Source organism: Xyrauchen texanus, chromosome 22, assembly GCF_025860055.1.
Source record: "Xyrauchen texanus isolate HMW12.3.18 chromosome 22, RBS_HiC_50CHRs, whole genome shotgun sequence".
Lineage (NCBI taxonomy): Eukaryota > Metazoa > Chordata > Actinopteri > Cypriniformes > Catostomidae > Xyrauchen > Xyrauchen texanus.
In genome coordinates this window covers 25,031,559-25,058,008 of record NC_068297.1, presented here as the reverse complement: position 1 = coordinate 25,058,008, position 26,450 = coordinate 25,031,559, and the positions used below count along the sequence as shown (strand labels likewise).

The 26,450-nt window shown below is 40.1% G+C and overlaps 1 protein-coding gene across 3 annotated transcripts in view; it reads left to right on the top strand.

The window, feature by feature from the left end:
* LOC127662496 (kinase D-interacting substrate of 220 kDa B-like) overlaps positions 1 to 26,450 on the top strand; it is an 88,460-nt gene that overhangs the window by 35,285 nt on the left and 26,725 nt on the right. For all 3 annotated transcript variants that reach the window (XM_052153696.1, XM_052153694.1, XM_052153695.1), the window contains exons 21-22: positions 7,528 to 7,672; positions 8,441 to 8,603. In XM_052153696.1, coding sequence (XP_052009656.1) covers positions 7,528 to 7,672; positions 8,441 to 8,603 — 308 coding nt within the window. The remainder of the gene's footprint in view (positions 1 to 7,527; positions 7,673 to 8,440; positions 8,604 to 26,450) is intronic.

Below are 26,450 nucleotides of genomic sequence, written 5' to 3'. Positions count from 1 at the left end.
AAAATTTGTAGTAATAGACCGATATATTGGCCAATATTTGTCAATGAATTTGGTAACACTTTACAACAAGGTGCCATTTGTTAACATTAATAAACTATATTAGTTAACATGATCTAAAATGAAAAGTGATCTTGGTTAATGCTAATTTCCACTTAAACTAAAGCATTTTTTAAATCAAAAGATGTATATGATATGTACATTAGTTAATGCACAATGAGCTAACGTGAACTAACAATGAACAATTGTTTTTTTATTAACTAGCATTAACAAAGATTAATAAATGCTTTAAAAGTGAATGGAAACTTATTGTAAAGTGTTACCAACGATTTCAGTTTACACGTTTTTGTTGTTGTTTTTTTTTTGTAAATATTGGTTAAAATAAGTGTTCATTTAATATCAGCAATTCTATGTACATTTAATTTGCTTTCATTACATTTTATAATAAGTTATAAATATCAGTATTAAATCAGCCACCCCGCTCTCTAGATTTTGGCATTGGCCATTAAGAAATCCATATGGTTGACCACAAACCCTTCACTATAATGGAACTTACAAGAGCTATCAAACGTTCCCATAATACCACAGTTGGACCAGACCGAATCCATTACGAATTTCTGAAGCACTTACCATATACAACTCTACTACTCCTCCTGGATATTTTTAATTGTGTTTGGGTAAACAGGGAATATACCACCTTCATGGCAAGAAGCAATAATTATTCCCATCCCCAAACCAAGTAAGGATCATTCTAACCTAAACAACTACTGGGCAATTGCTCTGACTAGCTGTCTCTGCAAAACCATTAAGTGCTGGCCAATACAAAATGGGGTGCAGACACTACCATTCTTTTACATCGCTACAGAACATGAATTAGATCCCGACTGGATTACGGGAGTATTGTGTATGGTCAGACAAGGAAGTCATACAAGCCATAAGGGAATATGTATAGCTCTTGGAGCCTTCAGAACAAGTCCAATTCAAGGCCTTTATACAGAAGCCAGTGAACCTCCCCTCCAGAATAGGTGTCTGAAACTGGCTTTACAATATGCAGTTCAAGTCAAAGCAAGTCTAAGTATCCGGCCTTTACACCAGTATTCCAACCAGAATGTTCTTATCTGTATGAAGCTAGACCTAAAGCGATCAAACCTTTTGGAATATGGATTAAACCATACTTGGAGAATTTGAACATCAAACTGGACAACATAAGACAGTATAATCTTTTGCCTGATTCCTGCTGGACCTTGAAAAAAAAAAAAAAACTATTATGGCATTGGTACAACTGAAAAAGGCAAAACTCTTCCCAACATGTATCATCAGGAATTCTTGGAACTGAAATGTAGTTTCCCACTCCAAACTCCCGTGCAGTATTCACGGATGGATCCAAAACGGATAACAGTGTATCAGCAGCTGTAGTGATTGGAGATCAACAATATGGCATATGTATTTCAGAACAGAGCTCTATCTTCACAGCTGAGGCCCGAGCGCTGCTACTGGCACTGGAAAACATTGAGCAGGGTCAAAGACGAAACTTTTTAATCGCTTCAGACTCAAAATCTTGCCTTCAAGCACTTGAATCCATGGAAACCGATCATCCCATAATCATAAACATTTTGACAAAAATTCATTGATTACAGAAGAAGGATTTCAACATTATTCTCTGTTGGGTGCCGGGACATATTGGTCTGGCAGGAAATTAAAAAGCAGATATGGCTGTAAAAGGGGCATTCGACTTTGGAGATCTCGGAATGCCTGATACCACCCTCTGACCTCAGGCTATTAATAAACTCATAAAGCACTGATAAGTGGCTATGAGTGCAACAGCAATACATTATACAAAATAAACCCCAGGATGGCATGACCAAATAGTGTTTATAAGATGCTGACTGGGCCATTCAAGACTAACACATGCCAGGGTATTGTGGGTGGTTGTGAGGTTGTTGCTAGGGTCTTGGTTCACGGTTGCTAGGTTGTTCTGGGTGGTTGCTTACTGGATCAAGACAAAAGAGCCTATCTGCAAGTCTTTATGATACTTTTGTTTCTAGAGATAGCTTGGGTCCCTATGGCATTCTTCGTAAATCCTTGCGGCCTTGAAGTAATACTTTAAGGGGTCATGACATGAGGAATCAAATTTTCCTTGATCTTTTAACAAATAAGAGGTCATTGTGCTATAAAAACATACTGTACATTGCAAAACCCCTATCAAGCACATTTTAATGAACCGTAGACTTTATCTGAAATCTGAACAGATTTGACCGTTTTTATCTTTAAATTTTAAGTGTCTTATGTAATATTGTAAATATATATTAATGTTTGCCATGTGAATAGCCTGGTTGCTGACATGGCATTAAAACTAAATAAAAATTATAATATAGTTGACCACAAGAAAAAAACAGCTTGGATATTCTGTGCTATAAAAAAGTTTTTGTGTTCCAGTAAAACAAAGCATGAGAGTGATTAACTGATGGGAGAATTTTCAGTTTTGTTTGAACTACTCATTTAATGTCTTAGAAATCCAGGGATATACTGTACATCCCAAATGATTTCTTTATTTACAGATCAGACTTTTAGAGACTATAGCAAGGAGAGTTTGTGTGTATGCGTGTGTGTTTGTTTTTATTTTTTTTTTTGGGGGGTTGCTTCTGTAATTGATTAAATGTCTGTTTACTCTTCCCGCTGAGATGCCATTGCCTAATGATGGGGTGCGGCAGCAGTGGGTCTTGATGACAAAGCACTGGCACTGTGGCACGGAGGCAGGAGGCTAAGTGGCTCCTCTGCTCGCCCTGTGAGGGCTGTTTGTTTGCTTGCCTGATTTATCTGCTTCCTTTATTTGGCCCCTCTTTATTTCAGGGGCACGCTCCTCTTGTTTTGCCTCTGCTGTTTCTTGGCTAAGGATCTGGCTTGCCATACCCCTGATCTGCACATTTTGTTATGGAAAGTTGTTTAACAGGTTTTACGAGCAGTTCGCAGAGGACTCCAGTCATTAAAGAAGGAAAAGAAGACCGGCTGTCTTAGTGCCTTGCCCTCTTTCTGGTTAATGTGAAATTGGATCCCATTACATTTTGAGGTCAAACCGAGGTTCCTCCAAGGTCTCTTATGGAACACAAGAGCAGAGAGGATCTCTGATGTAGGGAACTGGGTTTCATCAGTGACATTTTGTACATCATTATTATTAACTTGCATTGCATTTTCCTTTTCCCTTTTTGATTTGTAACTGGTAACACCTAATAAACAAACAAACAAAACAAAAAAACTATTTCTAGTGCAAACAGTTTTCCTAAAAATGTATGTCCACATATGTGGACAGCAGGACTAAGTTGTGACATTTTAAGTATTACCAACCAAGCTATAGAGAGTCAGATTTTTTTTCATCAAATAGTTTATTATGTGTCCAGGAGTGTTGGTGATTTGTGTTTTTGAGATGTTATAGACATTACAGCTGATTTTCTTTAAAGCTGAATAAGTAATTCTGATTAAAAGTAATGGCTAGCATCATCCAAACACTGCCAACCATGCTAAAATAAAATGTAGCATTATAAATGAATCTATGTACTGATTATCATTGTCCCATGTCTGCCAAACATGATGAGTGCAGCCTGAAACTGAACTTTTATTCGAATTTTAGGAGTGATGCACTTGGCTGCATATAAAGATATAGAATGTACCCTTGCTCCCTATTTAGAGAATGACTTAACCTCCAGTTTGCTCTCTGTCTGCACTGGTCTCAGAACAGTTAGAAATGTACATTATTTTCATCCTAACTCCATATAAAGCCTCTGAAAGCAAAATCTTTTAACTTCTGCATGAATACATTTGTTCTCAATGTGAAAATATATAGTAAATATATAGGAATGACTTCACTAATGTTAATGAATAGAACCATATTGTGTGGTGATACAAAATAAAACAATAAAATCTATATTAAAATGCAGCAAATTGACCCACAGATGTGTTCATGTTGAAAAATATACAAAATACATTTTTTTCAGCTTTTGAGGGAAAGCGGCCCTAATTTCAACTTATGTGGACTTCATGTTTATCATCGCCCTGATGCGCAAAAAAATTATAGATTTTTTAAAGCGGTATATCAAACGAAACTAGAGATGCTACTCTTCACAACCAAATAGGTTTCAATGAAAACAACTTGAAGAGGTTTCTTACCAGAGGCATTTTTTCTGGCACTGCGCCAGTAGCAGCTCTTCCTATAAATCAATGTTATGCTGTTGTGTCAAGTGACGCGGTGCGCCAGAAGTTTAACCGTTAAATGACAGTGTAGAGTTTGCAAACAGGATTCAGTCAGTTTTAATTTGTTTAAATTACAGTGTGCATTGCGTATAGCAAAGCTAAAGTACATAATCCACACATGTGGACGCGGTGTCGCACAACACCCAACAGTGGAAAATATGTCATAATTTATTCACCCTCATGTTGTGCCAAACCTGTATGACTTTATTTCTTCTGCAGAACACAAAAATGAGACGTTTTAAAGAAGCTTCTCTCAAAGAGCTCATGAACGCACAAAGGATGTCAAGATGTTTGTTGAAAAATGACTTCATTTCGGGGTTATTTTTCACCAAAACGTATAGTATGTCTTCAGAAGACTTTGATGCAGTAGCTGCATGGACTGCTTTTATGATACTTTTGGTGTCCTTTTTAATCTTTAAAGGGAGGCAATATCCACTTATTGTATTGAAAAGATGGTCAGGGGTGTCCTTATGTATTCCACATAAGAAAGAATGGCATACGGGTTTGAAATAACATGAGGCAGTAAATTATGATAGAATTTTCCTTTTTGTGTGAACTTTTCCTTAAAGGGTGCACTTAGTAATTTTCCCCTCATTACAAAAGTTGAATAGTTATAGTTGTCTCTGCATATTAAGCCAGAATAAGATAACTTGTTTTCACATAAAAATTACACTACACCTTTAAGAACAGTACAGGTTTAGGCTTTCTAAGCCCCTCCAGTTGACTTGGATCAAATTGGGGCCACCTTATTGATGGCCATGTGTTCCAAGTAGCAGTAAAGTCACAAGTTCAGAATTAAAAACATCAAAGTGGGTTTAAGGCTGAAGCCTACCAGAGCTCATGACAAGGCCCCCTTTGCATTGTGCTCAAACTGGAGCAGTTAACACTCATAGAGACAAACAGACATCTCAGTTGGCCAGACCTCAGGATGTCAGCACTGACAACAGTCAAGCAGTCACGCACAACAAATTACACAACAGTGAATCAACACAGGAGCACAGCTCCTGATACAATGCACTACAATTGCCTTTTCACTGAATATGGGCGTCTTTGTTTTGCCTTAAAGTTTTTATTACTTTTGTCATTTTCTGATGAATGTTGGTTGTTTCCAACTTTTCAGACATTCAAAATATGCAACTTTGGAATTTACATAATTTTAAATGGACTTCTATTTGTAATTGACCCCCCAAAAAGACACCCAAATAGTTCACACAAAAATAAAAATTCTCTCATTTTCTCACAGTCATGCCATCCCAGATGTGTACATACTAAGACTTTTAGAAACATATCTCAGCTTTCATCTCATACAATGTAAGAGAATGGTGGGCAGAAGTTTGAAGCTTCAAAAAGCACATAGCGGCAGCATAATCCAGTGGTTAAATCCATGTCTTCAGAAGTGATATGATAGGTGTAGGTGAGAAACAGATGAATATTTAAGTCCTTTTTTTAAATAAATCTCCACTTTCACTTCCACATTCTTCCTTGTTTGTTTTTGGCTATTCAGATTCTTCCTGCATACCATCACTTGGGGCTTTTTTGCACCTTTTGGATGATTTGTTTCAGAACCTGGTCATATTCTCCCTTAGTTCAGATTGTTTAGGCATATATGAACACGGCAATTGCACTCGGATCCGCAGCAAAACAATCAATTGCAAACAAACCCTTAAGCGGTTCGCTTGTGGAAAGAATGCAATCCGACCCAATGGACTAATAAACTAAATAACAAACCATGAACATACTTGATGGATCTTTGGAGGAGACATCTGTAGGTCAGCACGTCATTGTAATTCATAATCAAAATGTGGATCTATCCTTTTGGCGACTATATTAGATATAATTTCATGTTTAAAATTCTAGGTTTTATAACTCCTGAGGTATTTTTTGTGCAATCGCTTCTCTCTTTTGTATAGCGGCAGGACACGGGTTGGATGTGGCTTCATTCTGCTGTTTGTGTTTGTGTAAATAACCATGATGGAACTCATATCCATCCAGGTGATGGATTATGTGTATTTGCAGTCCAACCTCTGACTAAAATGCACATTCTGTACGAAGCGCTAATGCTTTGCAGAAGCTTGACATAAACAATACTTGAAAATTTGTAAAAAATAAATTACAGGTATATAATTTTAATTCACATGTTTGTGTATGAACTAAATCTCGGAACAGCGCACAAACATTGTGACCAGTGAGGGGATAGCTTGCTGACATGTGACTTTTATTGACACTGTTTAGGTTAGTTTTGAAATGTTGCCTTGTGAAAGCGAACCGAATCAAGAAGAAAATGCAACATTTTGCCCCAGTTTCGGAACAATTCAAACAAACTACAGGTCTGAAAATAGCCCTTAGTTGGCAGGTAGGAGAATTTATAATAAAAAAGGACTTCAATAATGATCTGTTTCTCACCCACCCCTATCATATCACTTCTGAAGACATGGATTAAACCACTGGAGTCATGTGGATTACTTTTATGCTGCCTTTATGCACATTCTGGACCTTCATAGTTCTGGCCACTATTCACTTGCATTGAATGGACCTCATATTTCTTCTATTCTTCATTTATGTTCTGCAGAAAAAGTCATACACCTCTGGGATGGCATGAGGGTGAGTAAATGATGAGAGGATTTGAATGTTTGGAAAGCCACACTTAAAAATGTACTAGTTGTATTGCATTAGATAACAAAATATTAAACCAAGTGGCATTTATTTTAAAGAAACATAGCATAAGCACCCTTATCAATCGTAACCTTTTAATGATAAAATGTTAATTGATAAAAACAATAGATATTCTGTAAAAATTATTTGGACACATTCAAGTTGTCAAATGTTAGTGGAACGTCCATATTAAATGTGATGAACTATACCTGTGGTTACTCTGCCAGGACACCTGTGTCAACTTGAGATAAACTGACACACAATTTTACGTGTGGCAAGAGTCCAAATACTTTTGGGGGCCACTCTATTGTATATATGTTTTAATATACAGTACATATTGATTGGAATGGCAGCACAGTGATTCTTTTTGCAGAGAGAGCTAAATGTTCCCTTTGTACACCATTCATTTTAAAACGGTTGCCTCTTGAGCCCGTTGTTTGTTTGTCTGCATGAGGATGAATGAGAAAGAGCTGTAAAGAAAAGGATTAAATCTTGTGGAAACAGAATGTTCTTTTTGTAAAACAGGACATAATGATCTTTTGCAGGTGCATCACAAACTTGCATATGAAAAACTGTGCAGTAGGGATCACAGACTGAAATTTGAGAATAACTTCTCTGCATGTTGGTTTGTAGGACACGTACCGCAGAAGACAGATGCAGCGCACCATCACACGGCAGATGTCCTTTGACCTGACCAAGCTGCTGGTCACTGAGGACTGGTTCAGTGACATCAGCCCTCAGACTATGAGGAGACTGCTCAACATTGTCTCCGTCACAGGTCAGTGCAACCTAATTATGGCTTAATATATTAATTGATGGTTACAGTACATGTTAAAGGGATAGCTCATCTAAAAATGAAAATTCTCTCATCATTTACTCACCCTCATGCCATCCCAGATGTGTATGACTTTCTTTCTTCTAAAGAACACAAACTAAGATTTTTAGAAAAATATTTCAGATCTGTAGGTGCAAACAATGCAAGTGAATGGTGATCAGACTCTGGAGCTCCAAAAATCACATGAAGGAAATGTAGTAATCCATAAAGGTAAAGGAAAGTAAGGGGAAAGTAAAGAAGTAATCCATAAGAGTCCAGTGTTTAAATCCATATCTTCTGAAGCAATATAATAGGTGTGGGTGATAAACAGATCAATATTTAAGTAATTCTTTTATCTAAATCTCCACTTTAACTTCCACTTTCAGATGTGAAAGTGAAAGTGGAGATTTAGAGTAAAATCTAAATGTTTCTCACCTACACACATCATATATCGTCTGAAGATATGGATTTAACCACTGGAGTCTTGTGGATTACTTCTGGGGTTTTTTTTAAGTGATTTTTGGAGCTACAATGGGCTGAGCTGAGATATTCTTCTCAAAATCTTTATTTGTGTTCTGCAGAAGAAAGTCATACACATCTGGGATGGCACGAGTGTGAGTAAATGATGAGAGAATTTTCATTGTTGGGTGAACTATCCCTTTAATATGATAGGTTAAAGATATGTGTTATGCAATTATAAATATTTAATAGTAATCAAATATCGTCTAAAAGGTCGTCTCCTCAGAGCCAATCAGATCATCTTTAACTGGGACCGGCTGGCATCCTGGATCAACCTGACGGAGGAGTGGCCGTACCGCACATCCTGGATCATCCTGTTTCTGGAAGAGGCTGATGGAGTCTCAGATCAGGTCACACTGAGGACAATCTATGAGAGGTCAGCTTTCATATCCAAACTTCAGATTTTAGGACTCAGCTTGACTTTAAAACACTCTAAACATTTTTTTTGATAGATTAAAAGTATTGGTTTCAAATGTCATGATATTCACCCACCAATTTTTAAATAATGCTGCATTTTCAGCAATGCACTGTGAGACTGAGGATATTATTATTTTAATCAACTGCTTATTCCCCTGTATACAGTAACAAATACAGGACACTACAGTTGAGCACTAAAGGATCTTAGACAAAACATACAACACTTGCCTTTTACATTTAACGTCTTAATGTCTTGGCTAAGAGATTCCAAAGATACTAATAAAGATACAAATTGAAATGGGAGGTTAAAGCACATTAATAATACTAAAATAATAATCCATAAGCAAAATGGTTATCAGAATAGGAAATATAGAAAAATATATATATATATTTTTTTTTTTGTTAATGTAGATATATTTGAACTAAGATTTATTTTACATTTACATTTACATTTATGCATTTGGCAGATGCTTTTATCCAAAGCGACTTACAGTGCACTTAATACAGGGACAATCCCCCCGGAGCAACCTGGAGTTAAGTACCTTGCTCAAGGACACAATGGTGGTGGCTGTGGGGATTGAACCAGCGACCTTCTGATTATCAGTTATGTGCTTTAGACCACTACGTCACCACTACTCACATCACTCATTTTATAACATCTGAAAAGCTCATATTTGTAATGTTTATTCATGCATGTGACCTGAAGGTGGCAGTAGGAAATCTCTGTTTATTTTTGCTCCTCAACAGGATTCCTATAAAACTTGATGTCTGTTATGTATGATGTACCATGAAATCTCAAATCTCAAGCATTGATCTTCCCATTTAGCCAGTTAGTTACATGAGCACAATAAGACAGCTGGATTTTCATATATGAACATCAACACAAGCTGGAGAATGACGACTGCATGCTCAATCCCTGCCTGATTAACAGACTGTAATGGATGATCACTTTAATAATTATCTTATTTACCAAGTGGCATCAAACCAGCAACACACACTCTCTACAGTTGCATCTGCTGCATTCTCACAGGATGGAAGAGGGGTTCGGCAGTTTATGTGGATGCGTTAATGTGCGTGTGTGTGTGTGTGTGTGTGTGTGTATGTTGCAAGGTGGAAGTTGAGGCCGTGAGGTTGCTGATGCTCAGTGTTTGGCCTTTAAAGGTTGTTTTCTGTCACACTGCACTAACATGCTGTGACTCCTGGGGCTGTAGAAGTGTCAGAGCATCTCAGTGTCAGCATCTGCTGCCTATCTTTCTCTCTCTTCCTCTCTATCACTCTCTTTTTCCCAGCCCCCATGATGGCCTTTAGCGCATTGTCGCACCCGTTTTTCTCCTCTTTCATTACCCGAGATTGTCCCTTTATCTTCTTGTCTCCACATTTGTCGAGAATCTATAGATCATGCTTTTTTTATTGTTTTAGACTGAAAGGTTTGTTTCAGATTGTAGAAGAATGTTGGGAAAATGTTAGAGAAAGCTAATTGTGTAGTGGGAGTTGCAAAAGTGGCAATATGTGAAAAAACTAAGCTAAAATGAGAAAGCTCAGTGTATCCTGAACTGGCATTTACATAAGAAACTAGTTCTAAAGAAGAGTTTGCTTTATATAAATGACAAATAATTAGATTTTTGTTTTAATGAAATCTGTGGTCTATATCAATAATTTTTTAATTTGGGAATATTTAGTTTTAATTAGGAAACACAGGATTTTTAATTAGTATATTCAGTTTGAACTGGATTCAAATAACAATGCAATTTCTGCAATTTATTCTTTTTCATATAAATTTAAGAAAATGTCCATTTAAGAAAAAAAAGGTTATTATATTTCCTCTTTCCCAGCACTCAGATGGGAGGAGTTGGGTTGGCGGTGGAGGGATCTTCAAGCATGGATATAAGCAGTTGTTTATATACGCTTACTCTGGCGATGTGATTGTTCAGATTAAATGAACATGCTCCTCCCAAACTTTATGAAACTCCATTTCAGTAGTTCGCAGGTTAATGTAATCCTGCCATGATGATAGTGTAAACGTGTTTGGCTCACTTTCCCTGGAGGAGGGCTCGAGGCTCGAGACTTGACCCGAGCTCGAATACCCCCCAAAAGAAGCCAAGACTGGGCAGCCAGTAGCTATTGTTAGAGCCTCGTGAAACATGGAGAGCTATGTGTTTGGGTAGGAATATTGAGATGCTGAATGACAGTCACTACGGTGCCCCCCCCCAATAGAAATGAGACCTGAAATGGCGTGCCGGGGGGGGGGGTTTGTGTTGCTGTGTGTGAGAGGGGCAGAATGGTCACAGATGATAGAACAAGCAGTTGCTGCTTGTGGAGGCAACCTCACACTAGAGTCTGCTTGGGGGATAGGAAGCTGCAGGATAGGTAGATAATGAGTACAGTGAAAATAGGTGGAAATACTAAGGAAACAGTGGTGGTTGCTGCTGCAGCATGTAAATGAGCTCTCACGTGAGCTGCTGTTGCCCGTGGCTGGAAGGCCACCTCTCCAGCCCCTCTGGAGGAAGTGGGGTAAACCTCCCACTGCCCGGGCAGGTCTGCCCTGCCGCCTTAGGCGGGCCCGCCCCATGCCAGACACAACCTTATGCCATTTCCAGACACAAGTCATTGCAGTGAACGCGCTAACCGATCGTGCAGGCGAGCCCATCCTGCGATCGAACGGGATCCCTCACTGCATTCGAACAGGGGAGTCCTCACAGTGGTGCGAATGGGGGAGCCCACAATACAAATAAACGTGACCTGGCTCACACAGCATTTGCACAGGAGAACCCTCTCTCCGATTTGAATGGGAGAGCCCTTGAGTACATGTAAGTGTGAGGGCCTTTCACAACGGTACGAACGGGAGGGCTTCCAGTCTTGCTGGGGGGCCCTTAGCAGCATCAGAACGGGAGGGCCCTCCATGTGTACGGACTAGGCTGTTTGGAGTGAGCCCTCCCTGGGACCTTTAAAAAGTTGGATTTATTTATTTATTTATCTTTTGTCATCTGCAAAGAGCAGGTTGCATTGGGATTTAACTTTGGAGAGCTAGACGGAAGTCGGCAAGTTGAAAATGTTTTTTTGCTTTTGTTGATCTGATTCACGTAAAGGATTTTCTCTGCTATGTATCCTGCATCCTACTGGCGTAAGGTTTGCATGTGATCAATTCTACAGAAAAACTGAAATATTGTGAGGATGAAGCAAAATGTGAAGCCGAATCATCTGGCTCTGATTTCAACCTGTTATTTTAAGCTTGAGTGCAAGATTATGAGAGATTGTTGAAACACTTTAAAGTCATACAGCAATTTGGTTCTATGGTCAAGCTTGTTTAGAGTTTGTAATCCAATGATTGAAATGAAAGTAGATGAAGACTTGTCTGTACAATTAAAATGATGGATTGATTTCACCTGCGTGAAACGTTTGTCCTGGGCAAGAGCAGAGAAAGTCATGTTTAATGCAGCATTTAGCCGTAGTGAGCTGTAGCGTGGTCAGAGCGGATACCGCTATTGGGATACTGCGGATACTGCTACACGCTATAGGGACCGCTCTGGGCAGAAAAATAGGATGAGTGGACATGTGTATAGCTGTAGTGGGCTGTATGACAGGTATTCAGCTGTGGAGGCAGCCTCGATGCCAGGTCTGCTTCGGTGAGGAAAAATGAGAATAAAAGATAGACAGTGCAAAAACAATGGTTAATTTGGCAGCTGCTGTGAATAACATAACAATTGCTATGGAAGAACTTATCTGATGAGGACAAAAGCTTTGCGCAGAGTAGTGTGTCAGTAGTTGTTGGAAAGTGGGTGGAGCCAAATGCTGGATGAATCGTCGCAGCATGGATGTAAGCAGCTGTTTATATACTCTTTCGCTGGTGTTGTGAACTACTGGAACTACTTTATTACATGACGGATCAGAATCTGCAGTTGCTGGTTCAAAACAAATGATGTGTTCAAGCCTTCGTTAGTAATTCAAAAATATCACTTCAGAAATAGTATCATGGCTTGTGCTGTTTTGAACAAGTTATTGGATAAACAAGGATGGATGGTTGGATGGATGGATGTGTGTGTGTGTGTGTGTGTGTGTGTGTGTGTGTGTGTGTGTGAGAGAGAGAGGGGGGAGATGGAGCATGTGCATCACCTGTTGCACCTCCCAAGCAGAGATGCTGTCAGCTTTCTGAAGGTCAGCTTTCTCAGTGGAACAATAGCATCCAAGCGGGGGTATTTCTCCCTATTTCGCGGTAGCCGGTGCGCAAGTTTCATTCTCTAAAGAACCTCCTCAATTTTAAACAGTATGTATCCAATGTGGAAACTCCAGGATGAGGTAAGAACTTGAGTTCTGTAATTAGTCTGTTGTGTCTCTCAGTTGTGATGAGCCATAATGTTGAAGTTGTTTGTTTTATGCCATTTAAAGCAGTTTCCTAGCTTTAGTAGTGTAGTAGTAATACGAGCGATCATGGAGCGCTGTTCTATGTAAACAATGACTAGGATTCACTTCACATCACCAACTGGCTCATATTACACACAAAAATTATCTTTTGCCACCACCTGCTGGCTAACATATGTAATGTAAAAAAAAAATAGGTGTAAAAAGAGACACATAGCCAACATTAGCTCTTAACAGATCTGCACTGCTCTTATACTTTAGTTTAGAATGGCACAAACACAAGCGGAGTGATACACACAGTGAAGCGTCGCAGTGCTGATGGTGTCAGACCATCAGTGCTAATGGAACGTATCTCATCCAATCAGATTTGAGGACCGGAACAAACTGTTGTGTGTGTATATATATATATACACACAAACAGTTTGTTCGTCATATATCATATATATATATATATATATATATATATATATATATATATATATATTGTCCTTTCAATTTAGTTTTTTTATATTATTTTTGTCTCTTTTATTTGTTTTGATTTATTGTAAGTTTTCTAGTTTCAGTTTTGTTTTATTTGCTCAGTATGTAAAGTTTTCATTTTACTTTTTGGTTTTGGTGGTTTATTTGTATTATTATTTTCAATGTGTCCTTTCAATTTAGTTAAATGCATTTAATTATGTTTATTTCAACATTAAATATGTTTATTTTAATTCTTAATGAAAGCTGGTTGTGAAGGTTTTACATTTTTAAATATACTTCATTTCTACAACCTTCTTGGTCATTATTTTATATGAATGTGTATTTGTTTACTTTGAGGTTTTCCAGCTATGTTAGGGTTTATTTTTGTTAATGAAAATATTTTAATGAAGTTTTATTTTGTAGTTATTGTTATCTATAATTACACTTTTCCATTGTGAATGGGATTAAAACAATGCGGCCATTTGTCCCATGACTGCACCGATCTGGACCAGTCGGTCAGTATGTGGTCCACACTGATGTTGTAAGCGCTCAATCAGGGAGAGCTGTACTGCTTGTGTGTGGAGTGAGTCAGTTTCATAGCTCAACTGCCGTTCTCAATCGCAGTCACAAGCCTAGTCTTGTGTTCTTTCTACTGAGATTGTGTGTGAGGGCAAACAGACCTTTTTCACACTCTGGGTTCCCTTACGACTTCAGTCCACTTGACATTGCGTTACTAACGCATATGGGGAGTGCCTTCATACACGACCTATTTGAAACCTCTCTACAATAACGCCAATATTCTAATATTGGCTATGGTGTTTGAGCCAGCCTGTTTTGGCGCGAAACTGACCGCTCGTTTCGGCGCGAACTGACCGCTATGAAATAGGTGCACAGACACCATTTCCTCAAAATGTCTTCCTTCAAGACAGCGATTACCTCTTGTCTCGAAGCCCTCTACCTTCGCAGTCGATTCACAATAGTCAGCGGACGGAATCTTCACGGCAGCGAGAAGACTCTCCGCTCCCCTGCAGTGCTCCGGCGAACATCACTCCGCCTCGCCGCTTGACGCTTCGCTGGTGAACGCTTCGCTGGAGACCTCAGCATCCTGATTCTCCGCAGCGCGTCGGCAGGTGTAGAGTATCCTTTTAAAGCAAAATTGTACTTGTGTGTATAAATGTAAATTATATAAGTTATATAAATATAAATCTATATTTATATTTATATATCTAGAAGAGCCACTTACGTGTTCACGTCTTTTTCAAGATGTTGTTCCGTAAGTGTTCCTTGTGCGAGAGACACATCCCGCCGTCAGACATGCATGAGAGCTGCGTTTTCTGTCTGGGCCGCGCCCACGCAGAGTCAGCTCTCATGGAGACAGACTGTCCTCACTGTGAGGACATGAGTCTCAATTCGCTTCGCTCACGAATCGCCCTCGTTCTGAGGGACGATTCAGCCTGTCGCGCCCTCCTACCAGCCTCTTCTGTGATTCCCGAGGGTTCACACGAGGAGGCACGGCGGGGCCGCGAGGCCGAGCAGGACGAACTTGAGGTGGATTTCGTGCCGGCACACGCCCCACGAGCCCCTCAATCTCCACGAAGCGCATATATCCCCATACGCTATGTGCAAAACGAGCTCCGGCCCTCTGATGAGCGTGCAGCCTCGTCTTGTTTGGTGGATCTGATACTGGGGATGATGACGATGTCATGTCTCTCGCCACATCAGGCAAATGGTCAGTGGATAATGCTGCCGCCCCTCCCCTAGCGAGGGCGAGGAACGTGCACGCGCCACTGACAGGGAGATGCTCCGCGTCCTTACAAGGGCAGTCGAAGAGCTTCACCCTGACTGGTCTCCCCCAGAGGAACCGTCTCGCCTCGATGAATGGTTCCAGCAGTGAGGGCGCCGTTAAACGGCAGCATCCCGCACATTTCTTCCCCGAAGTTCATAATGAAAACTATTCAAGTCCTGGCGTGCGACCTTATATGGTGACCTTATAAATCCTGGAGTTTGGCCTGGTCTTTGGCCACTGTCAAACCCAGGAAAGGCTATTTACCCAAGGTCCTGACCACACCCTTCAAAGCACAGGTGGTTCATCTTCAGGCCTTCTCCCCTCCTCCATTTAATTCAGATGAGGAAAAATCATTGCATTTGTTATGCCCTGTGCGGGCGCTACATACATAAGTTGAGCATACTTGCCAGTGCAGACTGTCTGATCAGATCTTTGTATGCTATGGAGGATGTGCAAAAGGGATGTCCTTCTCCAAGCAAAGACTTTCTTACCCTGGCTTATGAATCGCAGGTTCAGACTTGTCCAATTGGTGTTAAGCACACTCAAATAGAGGCATGGCCTCCTCATGGGCATGGGTGAATGGTGTGTCCTTACAAGACATATGTTTTGCAGCAGGATGGTCCTCGCAAAACATGTTCGCAAGGTTTTACAACCTAGAAGTAACATCTCTTCCTTCACAAGTCCTTGCTATTCATTGGCCATATACATATATATATATATACTTATGCCCCCTTTTAAGTACGGGCTCCACATCATTTACACAACCACCTGCATTCAGGCTGTTATAATGCCATAAATCACAAGCACTTCATTATAAATAAACTCCCTTCCCGGACGGGTTCATAAGGAGTAATTCATACTATATGATACTCATTATGAGTGCTCTCCTCCTGGCCATCATGAGGATCACTCACTGTGGCATACACATGTCGGTCGCCATCCCATAAGACTGCGCCACCATGTTTCCTCTCTAGGAAGTTATGTCGTGTAGTGCGGCGTGATGGGATTCTGTTCCCCATATGCGTTAGTAACGCAATGTCAAGTGAACTGAAGTCGTAAGGGAACGTCTCGGTTACGTACGTTACCTCGGTTCCCTGAGACGAAGGGAACGAGACATTGCGAACGCTAGCCGCACCACAAGACTCAGAGTTCTTGAGGCACGAGCAATGCGCTCCTTGTTCTCAGTCAGAAATTCTGAGGAAATGGTGTCTGTGCACCTGTTTTATAGCGGTCAGTTCGCGCCGAAACGAGCGGTCAGTTTCGCGCCAAAACAGGCTCGCTCAAACACCATAGCCAATATTAGAATATTGGCGTTATTGTAGAGAGGTTTCAAATAGGTCGTGTATGAAGGCACTCCCCATTTGCATTAGTAACACAATGTCTCGTTCCCTTCGTCTCAGGGAACCGAGGTTACGTACGTAACCGAGACGTTTTAGAACATGGAAGTAAACTTTTGCAGGATATACTTCGACAGTGGTGAATGGGAGATCACAGAAAATATTATTGTAACTTAACCATTTGCTCCAAGACCAAAATAAATAATCCATTATTATGTTTGAATGACATTCCAGAAGAGGAAAAAAATAGAGAGTGGTGGATTAAGAGTAAAATGGGAGAAAACACCTAATTTACTGTCACTCTATCTGGTATTTCATTTTTTTTAAACTAATTCCAGGGTAATATAACATAATGTTATAAATTTACACTCAATATTAAAAAAAAATTATATTATAAAAAAAATGTGAGATTTACACTGATAAATAAGGTGGAAACGCATCATCACAGTCTGTGAAAAAGGTCAATAAAATGATAAGTGCTCAGGAAAAGGACTGTGTGTGTGTGTGTGTGTGTGTGTGTGTGTGTGTTGCCTGCTTTAGCTTGGTTTTCTACATTCTTCTATCTTTCTCTCCAACACACACACAAATTCCTTGAAGAGAGAAGTGGCGAAATCCCCTCTTTGTAACGTTGCTCCATGGTAGGTCATTATGAGGGGTCACAGCACTTTTATGTGTTTGTTGGCGTGTGTGTGTGTATGTTTATTTGTTACACATTTTGTTTGAGCAGTTTGCACAACATTACCTTTACAACCCAGAGAGAACTGTTCAATAGACAGAGCTTGTTGCTTTTCCTCACTGTAACACCACAGACAAGGGCAAGTATGGGTTTAAGTACAACATGGTAAACACCTCTAGCTACACAAGCTCAATTTTATGCACCCTTGTGTCCGGAATATTTTAGAATGTGATTCATAACGCAATTGCATTCTCAGTCTTACTGCAAGCTAAAATTATTTTGTCATCTTATTCCAAAAGTATTCAAAAGACAGTTTATAATGCAATTCAAGGGCCGGTATGCATTGCATTAACAGCATTTCTACAAGCTCACACATTGTTATGTTCCGAAATGTGTCAACACAATTCATAATGCAAGTTCATTCATTTAAAGTTCATTAGTGTTGATATATTTATAGCTACATGAATAATAATCAGTTAAATGACTCAGACATTTGAAGGTAACTCTATCGTCACCTTGTTACATCACACTAATATAAGAATGCACTTTATGTGTGTTCCAGCGTTCGTTTCTGCATTTCTGTACGTGTCTAGAGTTTCGTTTCTAGCTCAAGGCTACACAAATAAGTGTTACCTCTTTTATTGCCTGTAGCATGGAAACAACTCTCTAGTCACAAAGGAACCCAGTCCTCTAATCTGCACCAGAATGTGAATAATCTGTTAATAACGTCATCTTATTTTATGATTAACATTGAGACTCTACAGGCTAAACTAATCCGTTCGAGCAAGCATAACACAAAGGATTATAGTTTCCTTAAAGGGATAGTTAACCTTAAAATGAAAATTCTCTCATCATTTACTAACCCACATGCCATCAGGTGTGTATGACTTTCTTGCTTCTGCAGAACACAAAGATTTTTAGAACAGTATCTCAAATCTGTAGATCCATACAATGCAAGTGAATGGTGAGCAGACCTTGACAGCTCCAAAAATCAAATAAAAGGAACAGAATTAATCCATACGACTCCAGTGCAATAGAATAGGTGTGGGTGAGAAACATCAAAATTTAAGTCCGTTTTTACTCTAAATCTCCACTTTCACTTTTACATCGGAAAATCACATGTGGTGCCTGTTTAGTTTTACTTTCACATCTGAAAGTGGAAGATAAAGTGGAGATTTAGATTAAAGAATGACTTAAATATTGTTCTTATTCTCACCCGCACCTATTATATTGCTTCAGAAGATATGGATTTAAACACTGGTTTCCTTTATGTGATTTTTGGAGCTACAAAGGTCTGATCACCATTCACTTACATTGTATGGACATACTGAGCTAAGATTTTAATTTTTGTTTTCTGCAGAAGAAAGAAAGTCATTCGCATCTGGGATGGCATGAGGGTGAGTAAATGATGAGACTTTTTTATTTTTGTGTAAACCATCCCTATAAGGAACACTTGCCTGATTTGCAGTTCTATAAACCCCCATGACCAAAGAAGAGTTAGTGTGTGAACCAGTGTTTCCTGAGTTGCACGTTTGCTGAATCGAAAACGATAAGATTAAAACAAAGATTGGATACCATGCAGCCTGATAATACAAAGACAATAAATAGACAACACATATTGGCTGCATGCAAAACCAAACATACAGTACAACCAATGTAGTTGCACTGTATAGTCCGATTCATATAGACTTCAAATAATTTTGCTGTTATGGTATTTCATTGAAATAAAATATTTAAAAAAAAAAATAGCTGCAAAAACAGATTTCTGTAAGAAAAGTGGTGTGTACATTCTTTATGTACAACTACAAATTACTCCTAGTTGACTGGGCCGACTAGCCAACAGTGCTCTTTGACAAATTGAAAGGAAAAGGCTCAGCAAGGTACCTTGCTGTACTTTAAATTTGGCTGTTTTGCTCTCTGTTATTCTTTGTTCCTTTTGTCCTTTTTTCTGTCTTCCCAGATGTCCTTCTCTTTAGCTTTTCAGTCTGGATGTAATGGTCTCTCCCCAGTATGTTTGCTGAACCAAGGGTCATGGTTGTTTTTTGGTCTTGGTGACCAAAATTTTACGCTAAGAATGTCTTACTTGTAGTGAGATGTGTTTTGGCCGTATTACCTTAAGAAGCAAACAGGCGGAAGTCCATATGGGGAGAGAGCGAGAGGTTCTGGAGGCCAGTGGACTTTTTGAGAAGACTCAGGTCCACTGGGAGTATATTTATGGCAATTTGCTCCGGTTTTTGCTTGTTACGAGGTGTGGCCCGCCGAGCTGGTTCTGCTCTGACATCTGGTGTGTGGCATGTGCCAGGATGGTATGACAGAACCTGAGTGGGCTGGTTACCTTGCCCAGTTTCCCCTTATCAGCCGGCTCAGGCCCGGTAACATATGTCCCATATCTTCCCACTCTGAACAGGGCCTTTGTTAATTAACCCACCAGGAGAGTTGGCGTAGCACTGTCCAACTCAACCTATCACAAGAGAGATCGTACGAGAAAGCACAGGAAAGAGGACTCGCCCCCTCACCTTTTGTCCACACTTCCCTCACCTCTCCCTACGTGTCCCTCTCTCACCGGCTCCATCAGCGCAACACCGTGCCAACTCAGTATGACATTCACAGGTTAAAGAGAAAGAAAAAGAACATGAAAGCCCTTCCACTTTCTAAAGCCTTGTCCCTCTCACAATGCTTCCTGTCACAATGCTGGACTTATTCATTGTGGGAACAATTGCCTCTCAGTGCCGGGCTCCAAATCCAGGATTTAAAGCGATTTTACTGAAACTTTCTAACTAATGACACTCAAAATGAATATGTGGAAGGCTATTGGAGATAATGAGACAGACTCTTCTACCAAGTACTGAAACAAAGATGACATAGTGTTAATTCAGGATTACTTTAATTGGTACAATTTGTTTGTAATTTTCTTCGCAATTACATTCGGAGATAAAAGCGCCGTCTGATGCACATTATCCTTTATGTGAAAAGCCTAATAAGCCTTTAAATAATTCTTCTCAAAAGCAGACGGCTTGCTTTCTTCTGCTCTTTTTAACTACTTTCCCTTTGAGATGGGAATTCTTGGTTTCCTATTTTGAGGATTTTTATTTTTGTAACACAGTAGTCTTGTCTCTAGCATCATAATGTGCTACTAACAACCCAGAGATGTTTTCTCTTCTACCTTGCGAGGGAGGCTATTGTCCATTAAACTGTTCTTTAAAAATCTCTTTGGTGGAAGAGGTGAACTTAGTAATTTAAAAGTGCAGCCATTATTTGCCCAGAGGCCCTATAGATGATTAGGTTGTTGAAAAAACCCATATGTTTCCCGAAGGATGGGAGCCCTATCTGAGATAGAAATTGCATTTATTGGGTGCTCAGTGTGACTTACAGATGAAGGAGATGAGTTTGAATGGAGAGAGAGAGAGCAGGGAAGAGGTTGTGGCTGCAAAGAAGAGTTTAAAGTTGCTCTGATGCTTTTTAGCATGCTACATGTAATGGTCTGTGTGGGCCATTTTAATGTCCGTTGTTTAAGAGATGGTTTAAGCTAATGGAACCATAATGAACTGTGACACTAATGAGCTGGGGATGATGGCTTTTCCTTTATTCTAAAAAGGAGATGTTCACGCAAAAATTAAAAGTGTCTCATCCTTTATTCACCCTTATGTTATCCCTGATGTGTATGAATTTCCTTCTTCTGCAGAATACAAACAAAGATTTTGAAAAAGATTTCTAAGCTCTGTAGGTCCATTCAATGCAAGTAATCAGTGTCCTTTGAAGGTCCAACAAGCAAATAAAGGCAGTATAATAGTAATGAAAATGATCTGAGTCGTTTAATCAATGTCTTCTGAAGCAATATGATAGGTGTATGAGAGAAAAAGATCAATATTTAAAACTTTTATTAATTAGTAATCTTCGCTTTCAGCCAGAGGGTGAATAAAGGAAAAGCCATCATCCCCAACTCACTAGTGTCACAGCACATTAATGTTCCCTTAATCACTCCAAGGGATTGAAAGCATTAACACTGGGAACTCGAAGGTGTTATGTCAGCAAATCCAAGGTGCGAAGCTTGGGTGGAGACAACGTTGTTGCCAAAACAAAAGAATGTTCTGCTCAATATTGTAACGATGCTGGCATAGACAATGATGAAGACTTTGACGATGGAGTGACAAACCCAAGTGCAGTTTATTAAACAAAACAGAAATTCCAAAAATCCTAACAATAAATGAGAACTAAACTTGAACTAAACTTGGCTTGGCTGGACTTGACTAGAACAAAACAACAACATTACATTCACAATACTAGACAAGAGACAATGGCAAACATGAGGGCTTAAATACACAGACATTGGGTAAAACAATAATAAGTTAACCAATGACCAGACAGAAATATAAACAAGATAACAAGACAAATAAACTAAAACCAATGACAAACTAGAACTGATAACAACCTAATGAAAAAATAAACCAATGAAAACAAGACACATGAACAAGGAGGGAATATGAAATCACGTGACAAGGGAACCACATGACATGAACAGGAACTAAACTTTTCAAAATAAAAGATAACACACAATAAATGAACACACATATAAACATTACATAACCCCCCCACTAGGCGAAAAACATGAACACTAACATTAAACATGACATAAATTCCAAAGTTCTGTAAGGAACTGGGGGTCTTGAGGCGTGGAGCATGGAATCAGGGCAGTGCCCATGGGGGGTGGAGCCGATGGTGCTGAGGACCATGGTGGAGCCGTAGGGATGGAGGTCCCCAGTGGAGCAGAGGCTGGCCTGGACCGTGGAACAGAAGCTTGCTTGTGATAATGCATGGAGCAGTTTGGGATTGGCTGTGACATGACATGGAGCAGACTGGGGTTCGGCTAAGACATGACATGGAGCAGGCTGAAGCTTTGTTTTGACATGGCATGGAGCAGGCGGAGGCGTGGCTGTGACATGGCATGGAGCTGACTCTGCAGGGGCTGTGACATGGCCTGGAGCTGACTCTGCCGGGGCTGTGACATGGCCTGGAGCTGACTCTGCCAGGGCTGTGATATGGCCTGGAGCTGACTCTGCCGGGCTGTGACATGGCCTGGAGCTGACTCTGCCGGGGCTGCCATGACTTGGAGCAAAGTTGTGGAAGTTGGAGCCGTGGGAGCCTCGAAACTAAGAGTCCTGGATGACTGGGAAAAGAACTCAGTGGTCGTGAACATGAACAGAGTCTCAGAAGCGACCTCTGTGGTCGTGGGTATGGACTGAGTCTCGGGAATGACCTCTGTGGTCATGGGCATGGACTGAGACTCGGGAACGACCACCTTGGTTGTGTACATGGTAGAGACTCGGGAACGACCTCCTTGGTCGTGTACATGGGTAGAAACTTGAAAACGACCTCCGTGGTCGTGTACATGGGCAGAGACTTGAAAACGACCTGGGCGTCGGCTCGTCGGCCGTGGCAGGTTTGGGCGTTGGCTTGTCAGCCATGGTAGGCATGGGCATTGGCTCGTCGGCCATGTTGTGGAACTCCAATTCAGCAGCCATGTCGTGGAACTCCGATTTAGCATCCTCCCCCACAGTGAACATGGAACCAATGATCTGCAGGGCGAGGTCGATATATTGAGCGAGGGTGAGGGTACTCTTACCACCTGGCATCGACATGGAGATTGGCTCATTAAGCTCATTAAATCGGAAACGGTCCTTGAGTGCAACCTCATTAAAATCCACCTGGCTTGTCAAATCACAAAAGTCCTCCACATAGTCCTCCAGGGGACGAAGTCGAACTGCTGGGTTCATTATGAGGTCTAGTATTCTGTAACGATGCTGGCATAGACAATGATGAAGACTTTGACGATGGAGTGACGAACCCAAGTGTAGTTTATTAAACAAAACTTGAATTCCAAAAACTCTAAACATGAACTAGACTTGACTTGACTTGACTTGACTTGACTTGACTTGACTTGACTTGACCAAAACAACAATGTTACATTCACAATACTAGACAAGATACAATGGCAAACATGAGGGCTTAAATACATAGACATTGGGTAAAACAATAATAAGTTAACCAATGACCAAGCAGAATTTTAAACAAGATAACAAGACTAATAAACTAAAACCAATGACAAACTAGAACTGATAACATCCTAATGAAAGAATAAACCAATGAAAACAAGACACATGAACATGGAGGGAAACATGAAATCACATGACAAGGGAAACACATGACATGAACAGGAACTAAACTTTTCAAAATAAAATACATGAAATACATGAACACACATATAAACATTACAAATATCCTGTCAAAGGTGTGGTTAAGACTGAAAGTCACGAATTAATGGTGGAGGTACAATAAAGAGCTTTGATGGAAGTGAAAGTTCAACAATAGCCTGTTTATTAAGACAAAAGGCCTAAAGACCCATCCTGGACCAGTAAGATCTCTTGGATGATCTACCACAGTAGATAGAGGAGGAAAAAGAAAGCAAGACACTTTATTGGATAGTTCACCCAAAAACTAAAATGCTCTTGTGATTTATTCACCCTCTTGTCATCACAGATGTGTATGACTTTCTTTCTTCTCCAGAACACAAATGAAGGTTTTTAGAAAAACATTTTCAGCACTTATATAGCACCTTTTTAAACTTAGCAGTATTCAAAGCGCTTTACACTGTGTCTCATTCACCTATTCACACACCAATGATGGCAGAGCTGCCATGCAAGGTGCTAGCCTGTTATTTGGAGTAACTTGGGGTTCAGGGTCTTGCCCAAGGACACTTTGGCATGTGGAGTTGTGTGGGCCAGGAATCGATCCACCAACCCTGTGATGAGTGGACAACCCACTCTACCACCTGAGCCACAGCCATACAGCCACAGAAGAATATTTCTGCTCTGTAGGTCCATACAATTCTTAATGGGTGCCAAAATTTCAAAGCTCCAAAATCCATACACAGGGAGCATAAAAGTAATCTGTAAGAGTCCACTGATAACATCCATGTGTTCAGACATGATATTATATGTGTGGGTGAGAAACAGATCAATATTTAAGTAATTATTTATCATAAATTATCCCTGCTCAGTAGGGGGCAATATGCATGAAGACTGTGAATCACCAAAAACAGAATAAGAACAAAGTGAAATGAAGGAAAAAGTAAAAACAATTTCTCACCCACGCCAATCATATCACTTCAGATGACTCTGGTGGTTAAATCCACATCTTCTGGAGTACTTTTATGTTCCCCTTATGTTGATTTTGGAGCTTCAAAATGTTGGAACTCATTCATTTGCATTGAACCTACAATGCTGAAATATTTGTGTTTGTGTTCAGCAGAAGAAAGAAAATCATACAAATCTGGGATAGCATGAGGGGGAGTAAATGATGAGAGAATAAAAATGTTTGGGTGAACTATCCTTTTAAATAGAATAAGGAGATAAATATAATTGCCAGTAATCTCATGGACTATGGCTGATGCTTTGCCAAATTAGCTTTGGTTAGATTGGGATTTTATGAGTAACGCACTTGTTTTCACTAGTCATCGTGTGGTCAACTGAGACTGATATTTGCCTTAAACAAGAACAGTAGGTTCTAGATGGTTCCTGTGATTTTGTGTGGTATGAACATGAGTTCGGTTCAGTTTTAGGACCCTACATTGTCCAAATCACTGTAAATCCAGATACTGACGTGAATCCATTTAGGGAGAAATGAACCGGTTCTTTTGTCTGATTAAAACGTCATCATCCTGGTTAAGAAAGCAGATAATTCTGTAGAATAATAATGAATAAGTCCAAAAATTTCCAATGAATTAACAAACGGTGGCTTCACATGAATTCATTTTCATTTACAACTGAGTGTAGTGCGAACCATTTTGGTGGAAAGAAAATGACTTGGGCTTGGGGTCACCAATAGTGACACATAGCTCTCATATGTCACTTTTCCACTGCACGTTACGGTTCAACTTGCCTCAACTCTACTTGCTTTACTTTTCTGAGTTTGCATTTCCATTGCAGTTTAGAGCCACCTCAACGTGGGTGGGATTATAGGCTGATTGTCATAGTTGCACTGCCTCTACTGCCATGACATTATCTTAAACACAACACAAACTGACCAAAACAATAACACGACCGCTAGCTGTTAGCTACTAGCTCATTATGCTGCATAAAGCAGTTGTTACATGGTGATTTTACACAAGTGTAACAGTTAAATTGGCCTGGTTGTTTTAGAAGCAAGCTTCCAGTAGCTGGTCAACTAAATAAAGTGAAGCTTTCAAGCAGAGTATAAAGAAACATACCATCCTCCATCGTGGATCAACACCAATCCAGGGCACTCTCTCTCCCATTGCTCGCCGGTTTAGATAGCATCCATATGGTCGAACCTCTTCCACGTTTCCTTGATGGTTCTGTATTCACTTTTAAGTTTTTTTAATTTCCCTACACTGTTGGTAGGTCCTTTGGTAGCCGTGTGTGGCCAACAGCTGATACACTTCCTGAGCGCATTTTTGTTTCGCTCATCGCTAACGAGTGGACCGTACGCATCTCGTTTATTGACCACGGTGTGGTTTTGCACACAGCCATTTCGTTTTTCACAATTCACAAGTCGTGTGAACAAATGATACTGTTATCGCTGTTTATAACTTTAAAACTAGCAGGTTGATGTTGCGTATCGGAAATCCAGTGACGCTGGTAGTGACGATTCTCCCAGACCAATCAGTGATCTGCTGGATTTTGTCACATTTACTATCGTCTCGGCTCGCTTGGAACCTCAACCAAGGTGGTACTAAAAAAAGTAGCAGGTATCAGGTACTATCCACAGTGGAAAACCCCAAAAAAGCGAGCAGAGTCGAGTTGTACCGTGCATTGAGTCGAGTTGTACCTTTTCCATTCACAGAGAACGCTTTACCAAATTGAGTCCTGAAAATTAAGTCAGTTTGGTCTTAGAATGCTGTTGTCACTTGTTTATAACCTAACTATGAACTTAACCACATTTAGCACTCTGAAACAGGACAATCAACCACATTCTACTGCTGTGTGAACGTTGCCAATCAGATGTCGATGCAAATGGCTTTGAGTGTACATCTACCAAGGTCACTTCTGTACAGCTGAAAAGAATCCCCATCAGATCCCATCATATAGAAGCACATCTGTGAATTTCAGGTGCAAGATGGCACAGCAGATGCAAACATGTTTGCTTTGCCTGCTTGATTGAGTGCCTGGCAGCTCT